Source organism: Drosophila rhopaloa, unplaced genomic scaffold, assembly GCF_018152115.1.
Source record: "Drosophila rhopaloa isolate 14029-0021.01 unplaced genomic scaffold, ASM1815211v1 contig_218, whole genome shotgun sequence".
Lineage (NCBI taxonomy): Eukaryota > Metazoa > Arthropoda > Insecta > Diptera > Drosophilidae > Drosophila > Drosophila rhopaloa.
Window position 1 is genome coordinate 2619302 of NW_025335104.1, and position 18696 is coordinate 2637997.

General features: G+C 40.0%; 2 protein-coding genes across 2 annotated transcripts in view; one reads left to right on the plus strand and one right to left on the minus strand.

The window, feature by feature from the left end:
* Nucleotides 1-431: 431 nt before the first annotated feature.
* Nucleotides 432-5041, minus strand: LOC108048447 (pickpocket protein 19). Its single transcript, XM_017129115.2, is given in 5 exon segments — nucleotides 432-559; nucleotides 631-1219; nucleotides 3645-4233; nucleotides 4287-4461; nucleotides 4931-5041. Coding segments are annotated over 5 exon segments (1512 nt in total). The 5' UTR covers nucleotides 4962-5041.
* A 2861-nt stretch (nucleotides 5042-7902) lies between these two features.
* Nucleotides 7903-18696, plus strand: part of LOC108048448 (pickpocket protein 19) — a 94711-nt gene continuing 83917 nt past the window's right edge. The window contains exons 1-5 of the mRNA XM_044460781.1: nucleotides 7903-7922; nucleotides 8077-8989; nucleotides 9067-9199; nucleotides 9255-9308; nucleotides 9379-9621. Of these exons, the coding sequence (XP_044316716.1) occupies nucleotides 7903-7922; nucleotides 8077-8989; nucleotides 9067-9199; nucleotides 9255-9308; nucleotides 9379-9621 (1363 nt within the window). The remainder of the gene's footprint in view (nucleotides 7923-8076; nucleotides 8990-9066; nucleotides 9200-9254; nucleotides 9309-9378; nucleotides 9622-18696) is intronic.

Below are 18696 nucleotides of genomic sequence, written 5' to 3' on the forward strand. Positions count from 1 at the left end.
AGATATAGTAATTATTTACTGTATCAGAATTACGCTTTTCGTTTTGTCAAAATCGGACAATAATATCATATAGCTGTCATAGAAACGATGGGAAAATATAGAGCAAAATCGACATAGCTTCATTGTTATTAGTAATATAGGCATAGAAATCGAAATGTTATAGTTTTGTAATAACTGCAAGGGTATATAAACATCGGCTTGCCGAAGTTTGCTTCCTTTCTTGTTTTACTTTACATTAACTTACTTTTTCACTGCTGCTTGCCCAAGCTATGTGTTTGAAACACAATAGATTAGAGTAAATAATCAGGTGTACAGGAGATCGACCTCGTTTTAGAGGTGTTTTTGTTGTTAAGAGTACTCGTATTTCTTGATAGACAACGGCCTTTCTAAATATATATTTCCAGAAACGGTATTACTTTTTTGAACATTTTTTATTTATTTTGTATTATTAAACACTTCCAATATAGTTGTGGTACTTTAAATAGCGCAAAGAACAAAAACTCGATGAGGCTAATTATAGAACAACCCAAACAAAGTTGACAAATGCCTCCAAAAGACACTGAAATGTGAAAGGGGAAAGTACTTTATCACTTCGGACAATTTTAAGAAAGAACATGGTTCTTCACATACCAATCAAGTCCACCCAGGTGTAAATTAAGTTTGTCTTGTACACCAGCATGGAAGGTTTCTTGAAGTACACGTTGAGCAGCATGCTTTCGCTTATGTTTGAGTTGGGTTGCAACCAGGGCTGTTGGACGCTCTTGCGCATATCAGTCATCAGGGTCAGGGACTTGCAATTGTGTAGGCACTCGCAGACTAGGCCGGACTCCTCCCTGTGCACGTAAGGATGCTCTCCAGGCTGCTCGAAGTTCTGCAACAGACGGTTGTGGGATGCCAGACAGGGCAGGTCCTTTAGCCGACAGGCGGCGTAGTCAGATGGCGGATAAAACAAGTCCAGGGAGCAGTTGCAGTATCGTAGCAGGTACCGCTGCTGGCACTGGGCCTGACAGTTCTCCAACATGTACTTCTGGCCTTCCAGGGTCTGAAAGTGCTCGCTGTCCTGTTCATAGTCCATAACACACCGCCGTCACCGCGACGGCATGCTCAATGTGCTCTCGTCGAAGTAGTGATATACCGCTGTGACAGCCACGTTAGTGCGGGAATGAGGCACCACCTCGATTGGGAACCCGAACCACACCGAGGATTCCACTACAGTCAGCTGTGAAATGTGATTAACACCACAGGCAACTTTAATTATCTGTGAGCACTTTTCCTAATTAGTATACCCTCATAGACAGTATTTTCATTTAAGTCAGAGGCTTGCAACGCAGTAAAGGACACATTTTCGACCGTCTCAATTTTATCTCTCTCTGGATGAAAATTTGTTCGTCTTTTGCAGGTAAAATGTACATCGGAAATGAAATCCAACGACTAAATCACATATCTTCCAAAGGATAGATCAAAATATTAACCGAAAATTATTTTTTATTTATAAACGAATATGCATAAAACGTGAGATAAGTTGCACAACTATAATATGTAACTGCCAAATAATGATCATAATATTACTTTTAAAATCATCACAGCCTCCTTGTTTAAAACCAGAATCGTTCGACCTGAGCAATAATAAAATTTTATGGGATCATTAAAAAAATTCACCCTAGATTTTTATCTCCATCAAATACTTTGTTATCTTTCAAAACAGTTATATAAATGAAAAAAGTTGGTATGTCAGCCCATTTGCCGAGAAGGCTTCTTTGTTTTAGTCTTCTCTTTATAATGGGTAGGAATGATTTAGTGGATCGGGAGTTTCTCTAGCGATCGAGATCGAGGGAAGAGCAAAATTTCCAAATGTAATTTATTTGTTCATATAAAAGTTTTGTATACCCTTGCAGAGGATGATATAATTTTGGTCAGAAGTTTGTAACGCAGTGAAGAAAACGTTTCCGACCCCATAATGTATATATTTTCTTGATCAGGGTCAATAGGGGAGTCGATATAGCCATGTCCGTCTGTCCGTCTGTTTCAATACCGTTTGCGAGCTCAGTTTAAAAGCTAGCGATCTGAAACTTTCACAGTCGTCCTTAAATCGGACGTCTATATCCTATAGCTCCCATGGCTCCCTATTGACATGAATCTTTCCAAATCGTATTTTTTATGCATACCTTGATCAGGGTAAAAGCGCGGGCCGATCGGACGTCTATATCCTATAGCTCTATATAGCTCCCATTGGAGCAATAGGTTGAAATCGGTCCAAATTTGATGTTTTTCAGAATATTTCGCGCAGTGTGTAACTTTCGTCAAAGTCTGCAAGGGTATTAAAACTTCGGCTTGCCGAAGTTAGCTTCCGTCCTCGTTTTAATATAAATTGAAGTGTAAATTGAAAATATATACAAGTAATAAATAAAAAAAAGCTTACTTTATTTTTACCAATAAAATTAAACGTTCAGAAAAGCTTTATAAATTCAAGAAATAATTTTCTTGATTTTATGGATCGGTCCATATATGGACATTTGTATACAAATATGTAATGAAATACCAAAAAATACACCAGAAAACTGTCATAATTTCGCTCTATATAGCTATTCAATAATAATTCTTGGCTGCTAGGGTATATAACTTTCGACTTTCCAAAGTAAGCTTTCTTTCTTATTTGAGTATATTTTAACCATTAATAAAGGAAGCAAACTTCGCCAAGCCGAAGTTTATATACCCTTGCAGTTATTACAAATCGACTAAATTTCGATTTAATTTTTTGATTGTTCTAATGGGAGCTATATGATATTAATGTCCGATTTTAATTTAATAGTATTTAAATATTACCGAATCCCAAAGATCAAAAAAAAAATTATAAACAACAAAGTTATACTTTTAATAATTTTGTTTCTATGGGAGCTACATGATATAGTCGCCCGATCCGGATCGATCAGACTTATATACTACCTGCAATAGAAAGACAACTTTTGGGAAAGTTTTAAGCAGATAGCTTAAAAACTGAGGGACTAATTTGCGTAGAAACGGACAGACTGACATGGCTAGATCGACTCTCCTGATGATGCTGATCAAAAAGATATATACTTTATGGGGTTTGCGTTGCAAACTTTTGTCTGAAAATATAATACCCTCTGCATGGGTATAATACAAATTTAAAAACATTTTATTTTGCTGTTTTTCTATTTATCAAAACATATAGTAACTATTTACTATATCAGAATTACGCTTTTCGTTTTGTCAAAATCGGACAACAATATCATATAGCTGTCATAGAAACGATAGGAAAATGCAGAGCAAAATCGACATAGCTTCATTGTTTTTAGTAATATAGGAATAGATGGAAATGTTATAGTTTTTTAATAACTGCAAGGGTATATAATTTTCGGATTGCCGAAGTTTGCTTCATTCATTGTTTTCATTTTTTTCCTATTAATATATGATATAGTCATCCGACGCGGTTTCTTCCGACTTATATACTACCTGCAATAGAAAGACAACTTTTGGGAAAGTTTCAAACAGATAGCTTTAAAGCTGAGGGACTAGTTTGCGTTTGCGGACGGGCGGACAGACGGACATGAATAGATCTGTAATTATAATACGCTCTGCAAGGGTATAAAAACATATCAGTTTGGCCATGCGGGGATACCCACCAAGAAGCCTTTTGATGCTGGATTACCCGGAGCATGATGTGCTTCTTGAAGTAGTAGTCTAAGAAGCAGCCCCGTGTTAATGCCAGTCTCTGTGCCACGACGCTGCTCTAGCTCATTGAAACCCAGACAATACCCAAGGGGCAGGCGTCGGTGTCGAAAAAGCTTGCAGCAATTCCGAGGCACTGTCTGCCAGACACAATCACCTAGGATTTCATCACATCTCCAGGACATCTCAGTAACAATTTGCGTGAAATTCAGGTGATTGAGATCTTCCAAGGGCTCACCTTGCAAGGAATCGAATACGTTGAATTTCTGAAAACTTAACCCATCGTAGGCGGTAAGAATACGATCAAAAAGTCGATCGTGGTCCGCTGTAATTTTATATTTCCTTCTAATTTCAGGTAGCCGAGACCAGTTTAGTCGGTTCTTGTTACAGATGATGACCACTGGAAAGGAGATACGATGAATGGAGGCATGCGAATGGGCGACAATTGTCTTGAAATGTTTATTTTCGTATCGCTCCCCCAACAAATAGCTAACGTATAGGAGAACACTGCACGCGCATATCAAAGCTATGAACCACAGAATCCTATCAAAAAGAATTAAATTATTCAGAACACTGTCTTTATTAGAAACTCTCACCGCATACGTCGCCGCATTGTCGGTAAAAAGAGTAAATACAATCCGTGTATGTGCGATCTGGATATGTAGAAATCGAGCAGGACAGTCCAATGAGTTTCGTTGTTCGATTTTAAATTACTTCCCGTTAAAGCTTCTGGACTTTGCCGTCGTGCACCAACTGGCACAACTAGCTTGACTTTACCAATTGGACGGGAAAACATTTTGTCGATTAGTCATATATAGGTGGGGCAATGCTTTTATAGCCATGCTTGAAGAGTTTCAAATCTTTAAGGGTTTTGGACATACACAAAAAAAAAATCGGCATTAGTATGCCTCTGTTTCGACATAAATTGTTTTAATAGTTTTAAAGAGATGATTATCTTAGAGACATCTTTCTAAACTATCAACGCTGTAAATAACAAGCGTTCCTTGGATATTTTCAATATAACATTATTTTATTGAATATTTATTTAATAACGTGTACGGAATATATTCTGTTATTCTTGTTTGAGGACTTTTTTATCTGATCTAAAATATATTTTATTTTAAATTTGAACTGTTTGAACTGAAATGAACAATTTTGGCAAACCAAAGTGTCAAAAAAAAAATATTTAAGTATTAAAAATATATAATATTAAAAACAGTACGCATAGCACTGACCATACATTTTTTGATCTTTCCTGGCAGATTATACATTTACATGTATATATTTACATATATTGTGATTCTGAAATTGATTATAATTACAAATTAAATTATTGTCACAATTTTGTTGATTATTGACACTCACTCAGTATCCCGGTGTGACCAGAACATTTATTGTAGGTATATTGGCATTTTAAGCCACACTTATTAGTTTGCGACTCACATTTTTTTTTGGTGTTTGTAAATAAAGAGTCACTAAAGCGGACCAATCCGAACCTATCATTGATTGCAGCCATCTAACTTACATTAAGTCGACATTAAAAATCTATGGATATTTGTAAGAATCGGACGGAAGCTTACTTGGGCGAGTCGAAATTTACATACCCTTGCTGCTAGGAGAATAATATGTTCTTATTTACATATATAAAAAAACTTTTTCAGGTGTTCAAAACATTGGGTTTGTTTACGTTTAAAGCCTAGTATCCACTTCGACGTAAACCGTACGCCAGTCATGAGAGAGAGCGAGAGGCAAACAGCTGGCGTTCACTTTTCGTCGGGCCTTTTTTTCACGTCAGTCTCCTGATCGACGAAAAAAATACCAGAAAATTCCATAGCGTTGCCAGTCTGCGGAAACGTGAACCCTAGCGAAAAGATTAAAAAATTTAATCTTTTGGCGTGCGCTTCTCACTGAACATTATAAGAAATGGAGGGAAAAACTCAAAAAACTCGCAAAAGTCGATTGCAGGTGTTTATATGTGAGGACAAAATAACATTAATACTATCTGGGGTGCCTCTTGTCAGAGCAAAATGTTTTTTAGGTCCAGAATGTACGAAAAAACACAATAAAAGTGCAGCTATGAACTTTAAATTAGCAAATAATTATCAGTACATTAAAAAAAACAACTGTTAAATTTAAATTGTATTGTTTTTTAATTTCTTTGTACAGCGGAAGACTTGTTTTGCCAAGGTAGTTGATAATATCTTTTAAAGGCTTTTTCCCGCAAATACGATGTTTGAATTTTAACTGCTTGTCAACAAGCCCAGCTGATTGACAGTACGACCATAGCACGCTTAAATCTGATGAACTCTCAAACTTTTGGTCACACTGGAAAGATTAAAGTTTTTACGCTAGCGTAATCGTTTGTCGATCTGGATACTAGGCTTAAAGAACAAATTTCGTAGCAATTATTTTTTTTGAAAAAAAGTTGTTTATACAAGAATTTATTAGTTAAGACTCTTAACTTAAGAGTTATTGAAAAGAGCCAATTCCAGAAAACAATATTATATATATTTTAATAATAATAAGGCTGTAATATTCGCTTTTGGATCTGCATTGTAAACAACGTAATCTTATTGGTATTGCATACAAAAATTGTAAACACTACAAATTTTTAATTTAATTAATTTTTATATTCCTTGGCTATCTTTTATAGTTTTTGGGATCTAATAAAATCGTTCTTTTATCTCTTTACTTTTAAAGAAGTACAATATTTGTTTTTAAACGCTACACATTACTTTTTGACTCTCCATAAAAAAGCTAAAATTAGTAAACATTTAAAAAATCTTAATTTTTGTTTTTATAAAATGTAAATTTAATAATAAACAAGAAATGAAGCAAACTTCGGCAAGCCGAAGTTTATATACCCTTGTAGTTATTACAAAACGACTACATTTCGATTTCTATACCTGTATTACTATAAACATTACAATGTCGATTTTGGGCTGCATTTTGCCATCGTTTCTTTGGGAGCTATTTTATATTGTTGTGGGATTTTGATAAAAATAAAGCGTAACTCTGATATAATATATAGTTACTATACTTATATATATACTACCTGCAATAGAAAGACAACTTTCTATAAGATACTAGTTTGCGTAGAAACGGACAGACGGACGGACAGACAGACGCAAAGACGGGCATGGCTATATCGACTCTTCTAGTGATGCTGATCAAGAATATATATACTTTATAGGGCCGGAAATGTCATCTTCACTGCGTTGCAAACTTTTGACTGAAATTATAACACCCTCTGCAAGGGTATAAAAATAACAAAATAACATTGACTGGGCTGCGGGTTAAACTAGTTATTAGGTCGCTGGTTAAACAAACTATTTTTAGCATCGGCTGAGATGATTAGCCATTTTAAAAAAGCAAACCCTTAAATAATTTTTCAAGTCGAAAATTTTCCTATTAAAAGAAAACTTATTTTTAATATATTATTAATTACATATTCAAAATGTAACATTTAAAACAGTCTCAAATAAGGTTTTTTTTTGTATAGACTATTAAATTTTTGATTTAGCTGCAAGGGTATAAACACGTAGGCTTGCTTTTTTGTTTGGGCGCAGGGTTCACACGCCCCATACCCACAACCTACTCCCTTCACATTGGATTGTGGGTCATTTTTAATCACTGTGTGCAAATCAATTGCGATTAATGGCATTCAATTGAATTTAATGCTAATTAGCTTTACACCTTAACATAGAGTTCAGACCCGTTCAGCCCGAAAAATGTTCGATTTTGTTCTTATCCTATAATATTGATATTATTTGGAATTAATAACATTTTTATATTTTATGTAGTCCTCGAGATATATGAGGACGTTCAGAACCATACCCCTAAAACTTGCACTACTACTTGCAAAACCACGTTTTGAAATGAACATCTTTCAGAATCGAGAAATTATATAGTTAGCTTAAAAGTTTAGTTTAGCTTAAAAAAGGTTTGACTTTAAAGTCAAAGCTTCAGCAGGCCTCTGCAGCTTTACAAAAATTAAATATTTTATATTTTATGCGCCTCCTTAAATTTTATGTTTTTAGAATCTTTTTGAATTCTGGAAGTTTGGTTTTTTTTTAATTTTTCAAATGAAGGCTTCTGGATGGGAATCCCCCTAAGGTGGCCATTAGCTGCAAATCAGGTTAAATCGTATGGGAATAAGCAATCGATTTATTTGACCTTTTGGTGACAGTTTGCTTAGCCATCGGGCTAATAATGGGCTGCACGTCAACGGCGTTTTGTGGCACGACAAGGCGTTAAATAGCACCCAATTAGCGCTGCATTTCAGCACGCACCAGCTCGAAATGGTATAAAAACCTGGCGTGCTCCTTGACCAGACTCAGTGGCTCAGATACAGACATGACGCTGTCTCACTTTTCCCCGCCAAAGCCACAGCCATCGCTTTGCTCAGTCCGCTTGGCAGTTGGCCTTGCGATTCGGCAAACGAACTACCATACATGGCCTGGATAGGCTCCTCAGTGCCCGGGCAAGTAAGTGGGAGCGCTTTGTCTGGCTGTGCACCTTTGTAAGTGCGTTCTTGGGAGCGGTTTACGTGTGCCTGATACTCTCGGCCCGCTACAACGCCGCCCACTTTCAGACGGTGGTAGACAGCACTCGGTACCCGGTGTACCGCATACCTTTTCCGGTGATTACGATCTGCAACCGCAACCGCCTCAACTGGCAGCGCTTGGCTCAGGCAAAGTCAAGATTCATGTCAAACATCAGCGACTCTGCCCAACTGTCCCTCTTCGAGCACATCGTGGGCAGCTACGACGATGCCTATTTTGGCCACTTCCAGTCCTTCGAACGGTTGCGCAACCAGCCGACAGAGCTGCTGAACTACATCAATTTTAGTCAGGTGGTGGACTTTATGACCTGGCGCTGCGATGAATTGCTCTCAGACTGCCAGTGGCGGCACTACGCCTACAACTGTTGCGACATCTTCTCGAAGCGGCGCAGCAAGAACGGACTGTGCTGGGCATTCAACTCCCTAGAAACCGACGAAGGCAGGAGGATGCAGCTACTCGATCCCATGTGGCCTTGGCGCACAGGATCGGCAGGTCCCATGAGCGCTCTCTCCGTAAGGGTCCTTATCCAGCCCTCTAAGCACTGGCCGGGAAACAACAAAAAGGCTGAATTAAAGGGCATCGACGTTATGGTAACCGAACCCTTCGTGTGGCACAACAATCCATTTTACATTCCCTCGAACACGGAAACTACCCTAGAGATTGAACCGATCATCTACTTCTATGATAATGACACGCGAGGTGTTCGCTCCGACCAGCGACAGTGTGTGTTCGATGTGAGTTAAAACCAACTGTAACTTGATTCACGTCAATCCCTAACATGCAGTTATTTCCGCACTTTGAATGCCCAAAGGATGAGCACAACAGTAGGGATTTCAAGTCCCTGCAAGGCTACGTATACATGATTGAGAATTGCCTTTCGGAGTGCCACCAGGAGTACTTGGTGCGCTACTGTAATTGCACAATGGACTTACTTTTTCCACCGGGTAAGCAAAATTGGCCAACAACTTTAGCTTATTGAATAATTGATATTTTGGCCAGGCCAATATCGGTCGTGCCGGGCGCAGGATTTGCTCTGCTTGGCGGAGCACAATGGTTAGTAGAGCCCGAACATTTCCAGCAAAGGCCCTATACTAATCATTATCACATATCTATATACAACCAGACCTGCTTCTTTACTCGCACCAGCCTGGCGAGAAGGACTTTGTGCGCAACAACTTCGAGGGCATGTCCTGTAAATGCTTTCGCAACTGCTACTCGCTTAACTACATCAGCGATGTCCGCCCCGCATTTCTGCCGCCGGACGTTTATGCTAATTCCTCATATGTGGATTTGGATGTTCATTACCGCTTTGAGACCATCATGGTCTATCGCACAAGCCTTGTCTTTGGCTGGGTAGACTTAATGGGTCAGTATGCCAAATAAAATCTCACTCTTCTGTTGTATTCCAATAAAAAGGTAATATTTCATATTCTAAAAGCACTAATCAGTAAGCTAGCCCTTATTTGAAGGCTTCCATGTCGTGTCGCGAGTTCTTGCAGAAAAATTTATATTTGAAAATTGCTATTGACTGTAAGCCAAATGCGGCTGGTCTTTACATTCAAAAAATTATTTATTATAGTAAATGTATGTAGGAATAATTCGTCGTTTTAGGTGGTGTGTCATAAATAATTTGTTGGCAATACGAGTTTGCCTGGTAATTCTGGCAAAGTTTGCTTGGCATCGGGAGAAAAAAGCCTTATAAAACCCTCCTACAACAGCTGAACAATTATTGTCTGGGAGCCACGTGATCAATGTGGTATGTACCCTGTGATTTTTGGATTTTGTCAATTGACGTCATTCTGCTTTACTCTTGACTGACCTTTCCATCTTTGCTCCACAGTTGCCTTCGAGATGTGCTATTCTGGTTATGTCCTCTTGCATTGATTCTGGAAAGACTAAAAGCTCTTTCGCAACATCATTGTGGAGTATGTTGCTTTAACGAAAAGTAATTTTTTAACTGCTTTAATCCAATCGTCCCAGTTCTGAGCTTCTCTTAGTCGATATTTTGCGGAATCTTCGATAAGAATGCAGTTTGGGGGCTGAGCGTATCTACATGTTTAATCTAAGCACCTCCTCTGTGTTGAACGGAAACCTAAAACTCCATAGACCGACGGGCGACTCTTAGTTGGACATCTTGTTTTTCATGTTCATTGCAAATTCCTTCATCGGTCACGATTGTAAAATTGGTTTATAAAAGGCATACACCACTTTTTAACGGAATATAAAGCTGACAAAACTATTGGTCATACGCGCTGTATTTCTCCTCACACTGGGTAGATTCCTACTCATGAATTCTACTGCACTCATACCAAAATTAACCCTAAAAACAAGAAAGGAAAGCTAACTTCGGGCGGCGCCGAAGTTGATATACCCTTGCAGAATATTATGTACATTATATTCTCCAAAATTATTCATATGATGTATATATGATCTAATGTTATATGATGTAACACTCCAGTAATAACGCGTGCTTTTCGGTTTAATATATTTATTTGTTCAGTCGTTGACCGCTCGCTCTCGTTGCCTATCTTCGACTCCTCCTTGAACTCAACATACGATGCAATCCACATTGCGTCGTGGTGAATTTATGGTTCCCTTGTTGGGCTCGAATTCCGAAACCCTGGTACAGGTTCCCACATCTCTCCTTTTTTTTCAGACGCAGTTTTAGTCCTTCCTGTGGCATCTGTGAGGTGGGCTCCGCATCAATTTGTTTGGCTGAGGATGATTAATCAGTCCTTTTCGGGGATTGGCCCTCCTCCGACTGAACTGCAGCAGAGGATTCGACTTTCTTGAGATGACTGACGTTCCTTGAATATGACTTTTTATTTCCGGTTACCTGAGCCACATCCCCGACTCTGCTGGTCACCTTGTAAACCGTTGGATCGAAAGTTGGTGTTAGTTTGTGGGGAAAAATAACATTTTTAATTAGAACCCTGTCACCTACAGTTAATTCAATATCTCCTGCTCTTCGAGCTGCATCTGTTATCTTCTTCCCTTTTTCTTTCTGGTACATATCCCTATCTCTTTCCTCCAAGTCCACACCATGATCCGAAATATCCTGAATTCCGGGAATTTTATCTCGTATCGTCCGATTGTACATCAGCTGCGTTGGAGTTGCACCCGTTGTACTAAGTGGTGTTACATTATACATTAGAACGAATTTTTGCAACTCATTCTTGTTGTTACTTCTGCTCGCATATGCGATTTTGAGACGTTTAACGAGTGATTTATTCATATTCTCCACCTCTCCGTACGTTTGTGGCCAATATGGAGGAGTTGTACGCAACTCGATCCCGTTTGTTGTACAACATTCTTTGAATTCCGCGCTTATGAACTGTCGACCGTTGTCTGCTGTTAATGTATGGGGAAAACCTAGCCTTGCGAAAACATTCTCCATCTCGGTTATTATAACCCTTGATGTGATGCTCCTCGTTATTTTGTACTCCATATATCGAGAGTAATAATCGATTAGTACCAAAATGTATTCTCCGTTTGGTAGCGGGCCTAACAGATCGGTTGTCAAACACATCCATGGGCCATTTGGAAACGAGTGCCTCTTCATTGGGGCCGGACGTACCGGAGCAGACACCAAAATGCAGCTACGACAGGTTTTTACGAATTCTTCAGCCTCTCTATCCATTCGTGGCCACCATACTTTTGAGCGGAGTCGCCGCTTCATTGCATTCTCGCCTGGGTGACCCTCATGTGCTAACTCCAACACTTTCCGTCGCAGATCTTTCGGAATCACTAGCTTTGTTCCTCTTAGCAGAATATTACCGAGCGTAGATACTTCAAATCGAAACGGATAGAATGGACTCGATGTAGCTAGCTTCTACGAATCCTCCTTTAGGCACGTCATTGCATCTATTATTTCCTCATCATGAGTACTACTTTCAGCTATCTCTGAGATTGATAACGAAACTGGTATTGAATTTGAGACGATATGAAATATGTTTTACTCCCCCTGCCAATCGAATTAGTTTGACTCGGTTTCCTGGGACAGTCTCGACATTGAGTCTGCGATGTTGGCTTATACACAACTCGGAAACTGTACGATTGTAGGCGTAGGAGCCACCTTTCGATGCGGGCTGGAGGTCTAGAAGTGGGCTTAAATATGGCCTCATGAGGCTTGTGGTCCGTTACTAGGTCAAATTCTAATCCGATCAAATAAAAATTAAACTTTTCTACCGCCCAGACTAACGCGAGACTTTCCTTTTCTGTTTGAGACTATCTTTTTTCTACATCTGATAAACTCTTGCTGGCAAACGAGATAATACGATAATACAATACGATACCAATACCGCACCTAAGGCTACTGGACTAACGTCCGCAATCAATTAGTCCGATCCGTTAAGGTAAAATAGGACAGCATGGGGACTACCGAAACCTTTTTCTTTAACTGATTAAAGGCTAACTTCTGCGCCTCACCCCATATGAATTTCTCGTTTAATTTGATCAATGCTCTCAATGGTTCTGTCGTATCCGCCAAATCGGGTATAAACTTTCCCACATACGTGACCAAACCCAAAAAACTGCGGACCTCTTCCTTATTTTTGGGTTCTCTAAAGTTTTGTATAACCTCAATCTTATCTGGATCCGCCTCAATCCCCTTGTCGGAGAGGATATGACCAAGAAATTTTAGTTTAGTTGTCCGCCAAACACACTTCTCCTCGTTGAGTAACACATTACGTTCCACAAAAACATTTTTCACCTTGCTCAGCGCCGTGTCGTGCTCATCGAGGGTATTGCCAAACACTATAACGTCATCAATATAGTTTATGGCATTTGGGCACTGTGCCAGCATTTCCTCCATCAGCCTCTGGAAAATCTCCGGAGCTGAGTTCACTCCAAATGGCAACCTCTTATACCTGAACAGCCCACGATGTGTAATGAATGTCGTTATCTCACGGCTCGAATCGTCAAGCTCAAGTTGGTGATAAGCGTTCTTTAGATAGAGTCGAGAAAAGTTTTTAGCGTTCTTTAGTTTGGTCATCAATGAGTCCAACGTCGGAAGAGGATAATTCTCCCTTCTTATGGCTTTATTTGCTCTGCGCATGTCCAAACACATTCGAATATCTCCACATTCTTTAAATACGATGACAATTGGCGATATCCAAGCGCTCGGCCCAGTCACTGGCTCTATAATATCAAATTTTAGGGCTTCTTCTAGTTTTGTGTTTACCTTGCGCTCCAGCACCGTCGGGACTCGCCTCATGGGTTGTTTGACAGGCACCACCGTTGGATCAATTGAAAGCCTTATCTGAACATCTTTCCATTTGGGGAACGCATCAATCTGCTCAACTCGATTTATGTTTAACCCTCGTTTTAAAACATTGAGTTGTATCGCGGTATCACATCCTAGTAGTGATTGTCTGCTATTTTCTATAAAGTAAAACGTAGCAATCACCTCCGGGTCCCTTCTTACACCAATCGGAACTTCAAATACCCTCAATATTTTGAGAAAGAACGGAACTGGTTCGATGATTTGGTGCGGATGTTGAAAATGGTTGCCTGGTCGTCGATTAGTTTCTGCCAATCTGCTTGACTGCATAGATTGTGTTTGGAACCAGAGTCGATAACCATTTCCATTATCCTGCCGCCGATTTTGCATGGAATAATATCGTCACTATCCCCTTTGGTGGCTACTTGAAAACAATCAGTGTTTACTGACTTTTCACCGTCGTGCACAGACTCACAATTAACCAGCCTGATGTGTGTGTCCGTACGCCGTGGGCGATTCGCCCTAGGCCCGTCCACGTCGTGGTTGGCCGCTCTTATTTTTGTCTTGCATCTCCGTGCAAAGTGTCCAATCTTGGAGCATTTCCTGCACGTGGCGCTTCTTGCTGGGCAATCTGGGCTGTTCTTCCGGTGTCCCTGTCTTCCGCATCGTCCACAGTCTTGCAGAGTATCAGGGTTTCGCGTCCTTTGGTGTGAAGCTCTCTGAATTGTGCTTTGTTGGCCAGCTGCACCCATCGTTTCCGTCTGCCTGTTAACTTGCTCTTCGATGTGACACATCTTTATAATTTCGTTTAAAGTGAATTCGTTCTCCAAGAGCTTCCTTTTTAAGTCCATCGGCGCCCAGACATCTATGATTTTGTCTTTGATACAAATCTCCTCAATTTCTTTCTTGGTTTCGTCGAAAGAGCATTTCGCAACTTGCCGACGCAAACGCATTAAAAATTCGGTAAAGCCTTCACTTTCTACAGGAACCATAGTTCGAAACAGGTGCCTCTCGAAAACTGAGTTCCGTTGTGGAGAAAAATACTCGGTTAATTTCTCCACTAGAGGTGTAAAAATGTCATTATTGGCTTCCTCGTCGAAAGGAACAAGTGCACCGGGTAAGTTGTACACCACTGCCTGCAACTGCGGTCCACCACCACTTCATTCTTTTTTTTCTTTTCGTGGTGTGTTTCGTCTCTTAAGATCTGCAGGAATTTAATCCGCACACTTGCTTTACCCACCTTTATTTCGTGGCGTGGTGGAAACTTTTTCCGTTTCCGTTTCCTTATTTCTTTTCTTTTCTCTTCTTTTCTTTTCTTTTCTCTTTTCTTCTTTTTTTTTACTTCATCAGCCTGAATTTAATTTACTCGTTTTGTGGCGTACCAAGCTTACATACACATTCACACATGTACTTACAACTGCACATCGCCTGTACATTTCGCACGTGCGTGCAGAAATATATATATACATATGTACCTCTATTCCCTTTTCACTTGCTTATGCATTTTCTCTTTACCTGTATTCTTCGGCAGCCGTCGTTTATTTTATTAATACTTAGTTTCCTTCCTTATCCGTCAGTAGTTCCGTAATGGTCTTTTATCCTCGTCGCCAATGTAACACTTCAGTAATAACGCGTGCTTTTCGGTTTAATATACATATTTATTTGTTCAGTGGTTGACCGCTCGCTCTCGTTGCCTATCTTCGACTCCTCCTTGAACTCAACATACGATGCAATCCACATTGCGTCGTGGTGAATTTATGGTTCCCTTGTTGGTCTCGACTTCCGAAACCCTGGTACAGGTTCCCACATGATGCATTCTAAATACTCATAAAAAATCCCAACTTCCTAACTTTAAAAACACCAAAGTTATTTCATTTCCAATCGTTCAGTTATATGGCGGCTATAGGATATAGTCGGCCGATCCTTATAACATTTGGTAGGTCGGATTAATTGGCCAAATATAAAACCCATAGAAAATCCGAACTTCCTAACTTTTCAAACAACAAAGTTATGGCTTTTCCGATCAATGGCAGCTATAGGATATAGTCGGTCGATATATGGCAGCTATAAGATATAGGAGGCCGATCCTTATGAAATTTGATAGGTCGGATTGATTGGCCAAACATAAAACCCATAGAAAATCCCAGCTTTCTAACTTTACAAACACCAAAGTTATGGCATTTCCGATCAATCAGTTATATGGGGCTATAGGCTATAGTCGTCCGATCCTTATTTTTGGGTTCTCTAAAGTTTTGTATTACCTCAATCTTATCTGGATCCGCCTCAATCCCCTTGTCGGAGAGGAAATTTTAGTTTAGTTGTCCGCCAAACACACTTCTCCTCGTTGAGTAACACATTACGTTCCACAAAAACATTTTTCACCTTGCTCAGCGCCGTGTCGTGCTCATCGAGGGTATTGCCAAACACTATAACGTCATCAATATAGTTTATGGCATTTGGGCACTGTGCCAGCATTTCCTCCATCAGCCTCTGGAAAATCTCCGGAGCTGAGTTCACTAAAAATAGCAACCTCTTATACCTGAACAGCCCACGATGTGTAATGAATGTCGTTATCTCACGGCTCGAATCGTCAAGCTCAAGTTGGTGATAAGCGTTCTTTAGATAGAGTCGAGAAAAGTATTTAGCGTTCTTTAGTTTGGTCATCAATGAGTCGAACGTCGGAAGAGGATGATTCTCCCTTTTTATGGCTTTATTTGCTCTGCGCATGTCCAAACACATTCGAATATCTCCACATTCTTTAAATACGATGACAATTGGCGATATCCAGCGCTCGGCCCAGTCACTGGCTCTATAATATCAAATTTTACGGCTTCTTCTAGTTTTGTGTTTACCTTGCGCTCCAGCACCGTCGGGACTCGCCTCATGGGTTGTTTGACAGGCACCACCGTTGGATCAATTGAAAGCCTTATCTGAACATCTTTCCATTTGGGGAACGCATCAATCTGCTCAACTCGATTTATGTTTAACCCTCGTTTTAAAACATTGAGTTGTATCGCGGTATCACATCCTAGTAGTGATTGTCTGGTATTTTCTATAAAGTAAAACGTAGCAATCACCTCCGGGTCCCTTCTTACACCAATCGGATCTTCAAATACCCTCAATATTTTGAGAGGTTGATCTGAAGCATAAGAACGGAACTGGTTCGATGATTTACTGCGGATGTTGAAAATGGTTGCCTGGTCGTCGATTAGTTTCTGCCAATCTGCTTGACTGCATAGATTGTGTTTGGAACCAGAGTCGATAACCATTTCCATTATCCTGCCGCCGACTTTGCATGGAATAATATCGTCACTATCCCCTTTGGTGGCTACTCGAAAACAATCAGTGTTTACTGACTTCACCGTCGTGCACAGACTCACAATTAACCAGCCTGATGTGTGTGTCCGTACGCCGTGGGCGTTTCGCCCAAGGCCCGTTCACGTCGTGGTTGGCCGCTCTTATTTTTGTATTGCATCTCCGTGCAAAGTGTCCAATCTTGGAGCATTTCCTGCACGTGGCGCTTCTTGCTGGGCAATCTGGGCTGTTCTTCCGGTGTCCCTGTCTTCCGCATCGTCCACAGTCTTGCAGAGTATCAGGGTTTCGCGTCCTTTGGTGTGAAACTCTCTGAATTGTGCTTTGTTGGCCAGCTGCACGCATCGTTTCCGTCTGCCTGTTAACTTGCTCTTCGATGTGACACATCTTTATAATTTCGTTTAAAGTGAATTCGTTCTCCAAGAGCTTCCTTTTGAAGTCCATCGGCGCCCAGACATCTATGATTTTGTCTTTGATACAAATCTCCTCAATTTCTTTTTTGGTTTCGCCGAAAGAGCATTTCGCAACTTGCCGACGCAAACGCATAAAAAATTCGGTAAAGCCTTCACTTTCTACAGGAACCATAGTTCGAAACAGGTGCCTCTCGAAAACTGTGTTCCGTTGTGGAGAAAAATACTCGGTTAATTTCTGCACTAGAGGTGTAAAAATGTCATTATTGGCTTCCTCGTCGAAAGGAATAAGTGCACCGGGTAAGTTGTACACCACTGCCTGCAACTGCGGTCCACCACCACTTCATTCTTCTTTTCCTTTTCGTGGTGTGTTTCGTCTCTTAAGATCTGCAGGAATTTAATCCGCACACTTGCTTTACCCACCTTTACTTCGTGGCGTGGTGGAAACTTTTTCCGTTTCCGTTTCCTTATTTCTTTTCTCTTCTTTTCTTTTCTTTTCTTTTCTCTTTTCTTCTTTTTTTTTACTTCATCAGCCTGAATTTAATCGGCTATCGATGAACGGACGCTTTACCCACTTACTCGTTTTGTGGCGTACCAAGCTTACATACACATTCACACATGTACTTACAACTGCACATCGCCTGTACATTTCGCACGTGCGTTGTGCGTGCAGAAATATATATATACATATGTACCTCTATTCCCTTTTCACTTGCTTATGCATTTTCTCTTTACCTGTATTCTTCGGCAGCCGTCGTTTATTTTATTAATACTTAGTTTCCTTCCTTATCCGTCAGTAGTTCCGTAATGGTCTCTTATCCTCGTCGCCAATGTAACACTTCAGTAATAACGCGTGCTTTTCGGTTTAATATACATATTTATTTGTTCAGTGGTTGACCGCTCGCTCTCGTTGCCTATCTTCGACTCCTCCTTGAACTCAACATACGATGCAATCCACATTGCGTCGTGGTGAATTTATGGTTCCCTTGTTGGTCTCGACTTCCGAAACACTGGTACAGGTTCCCACATGATGCATTCTTAATACTCATAAAAAATCCCAACTTCCTAACTTTAAAAACACCAAAGTTATTTCATTTCCAATCGTTCAGTTAAATGGCGGCTATAGGATATAGTCGGCCGATCCTTATGAAATTTGATAGGTCGGATTGATTGGCCAAAAATTAAACCCATAGATAATCCCAACTTCCTAACTTTACAAACACCAAAGTTATGGCATTTCCGATCAATCAGTTATATGGCGGCTATAAGATATAGTAGTCCGATCCTTATGAAATTTGGTAGGTGAGACTTAGCCAAAAATAAAACCCATAGAAAATCTCAACTTCTTAACTTTAAAAACACCAAAGTTATGGCATTTCCGATCGTTCAGTTATATGACAGCTATAAGATATAGGAGGCCGATCCTTATGAAATTTGATAGGTCGGATTGATTGGCCAAACATAAAACCCATAGAAAATCCCAGCTTCCTAACTTTAC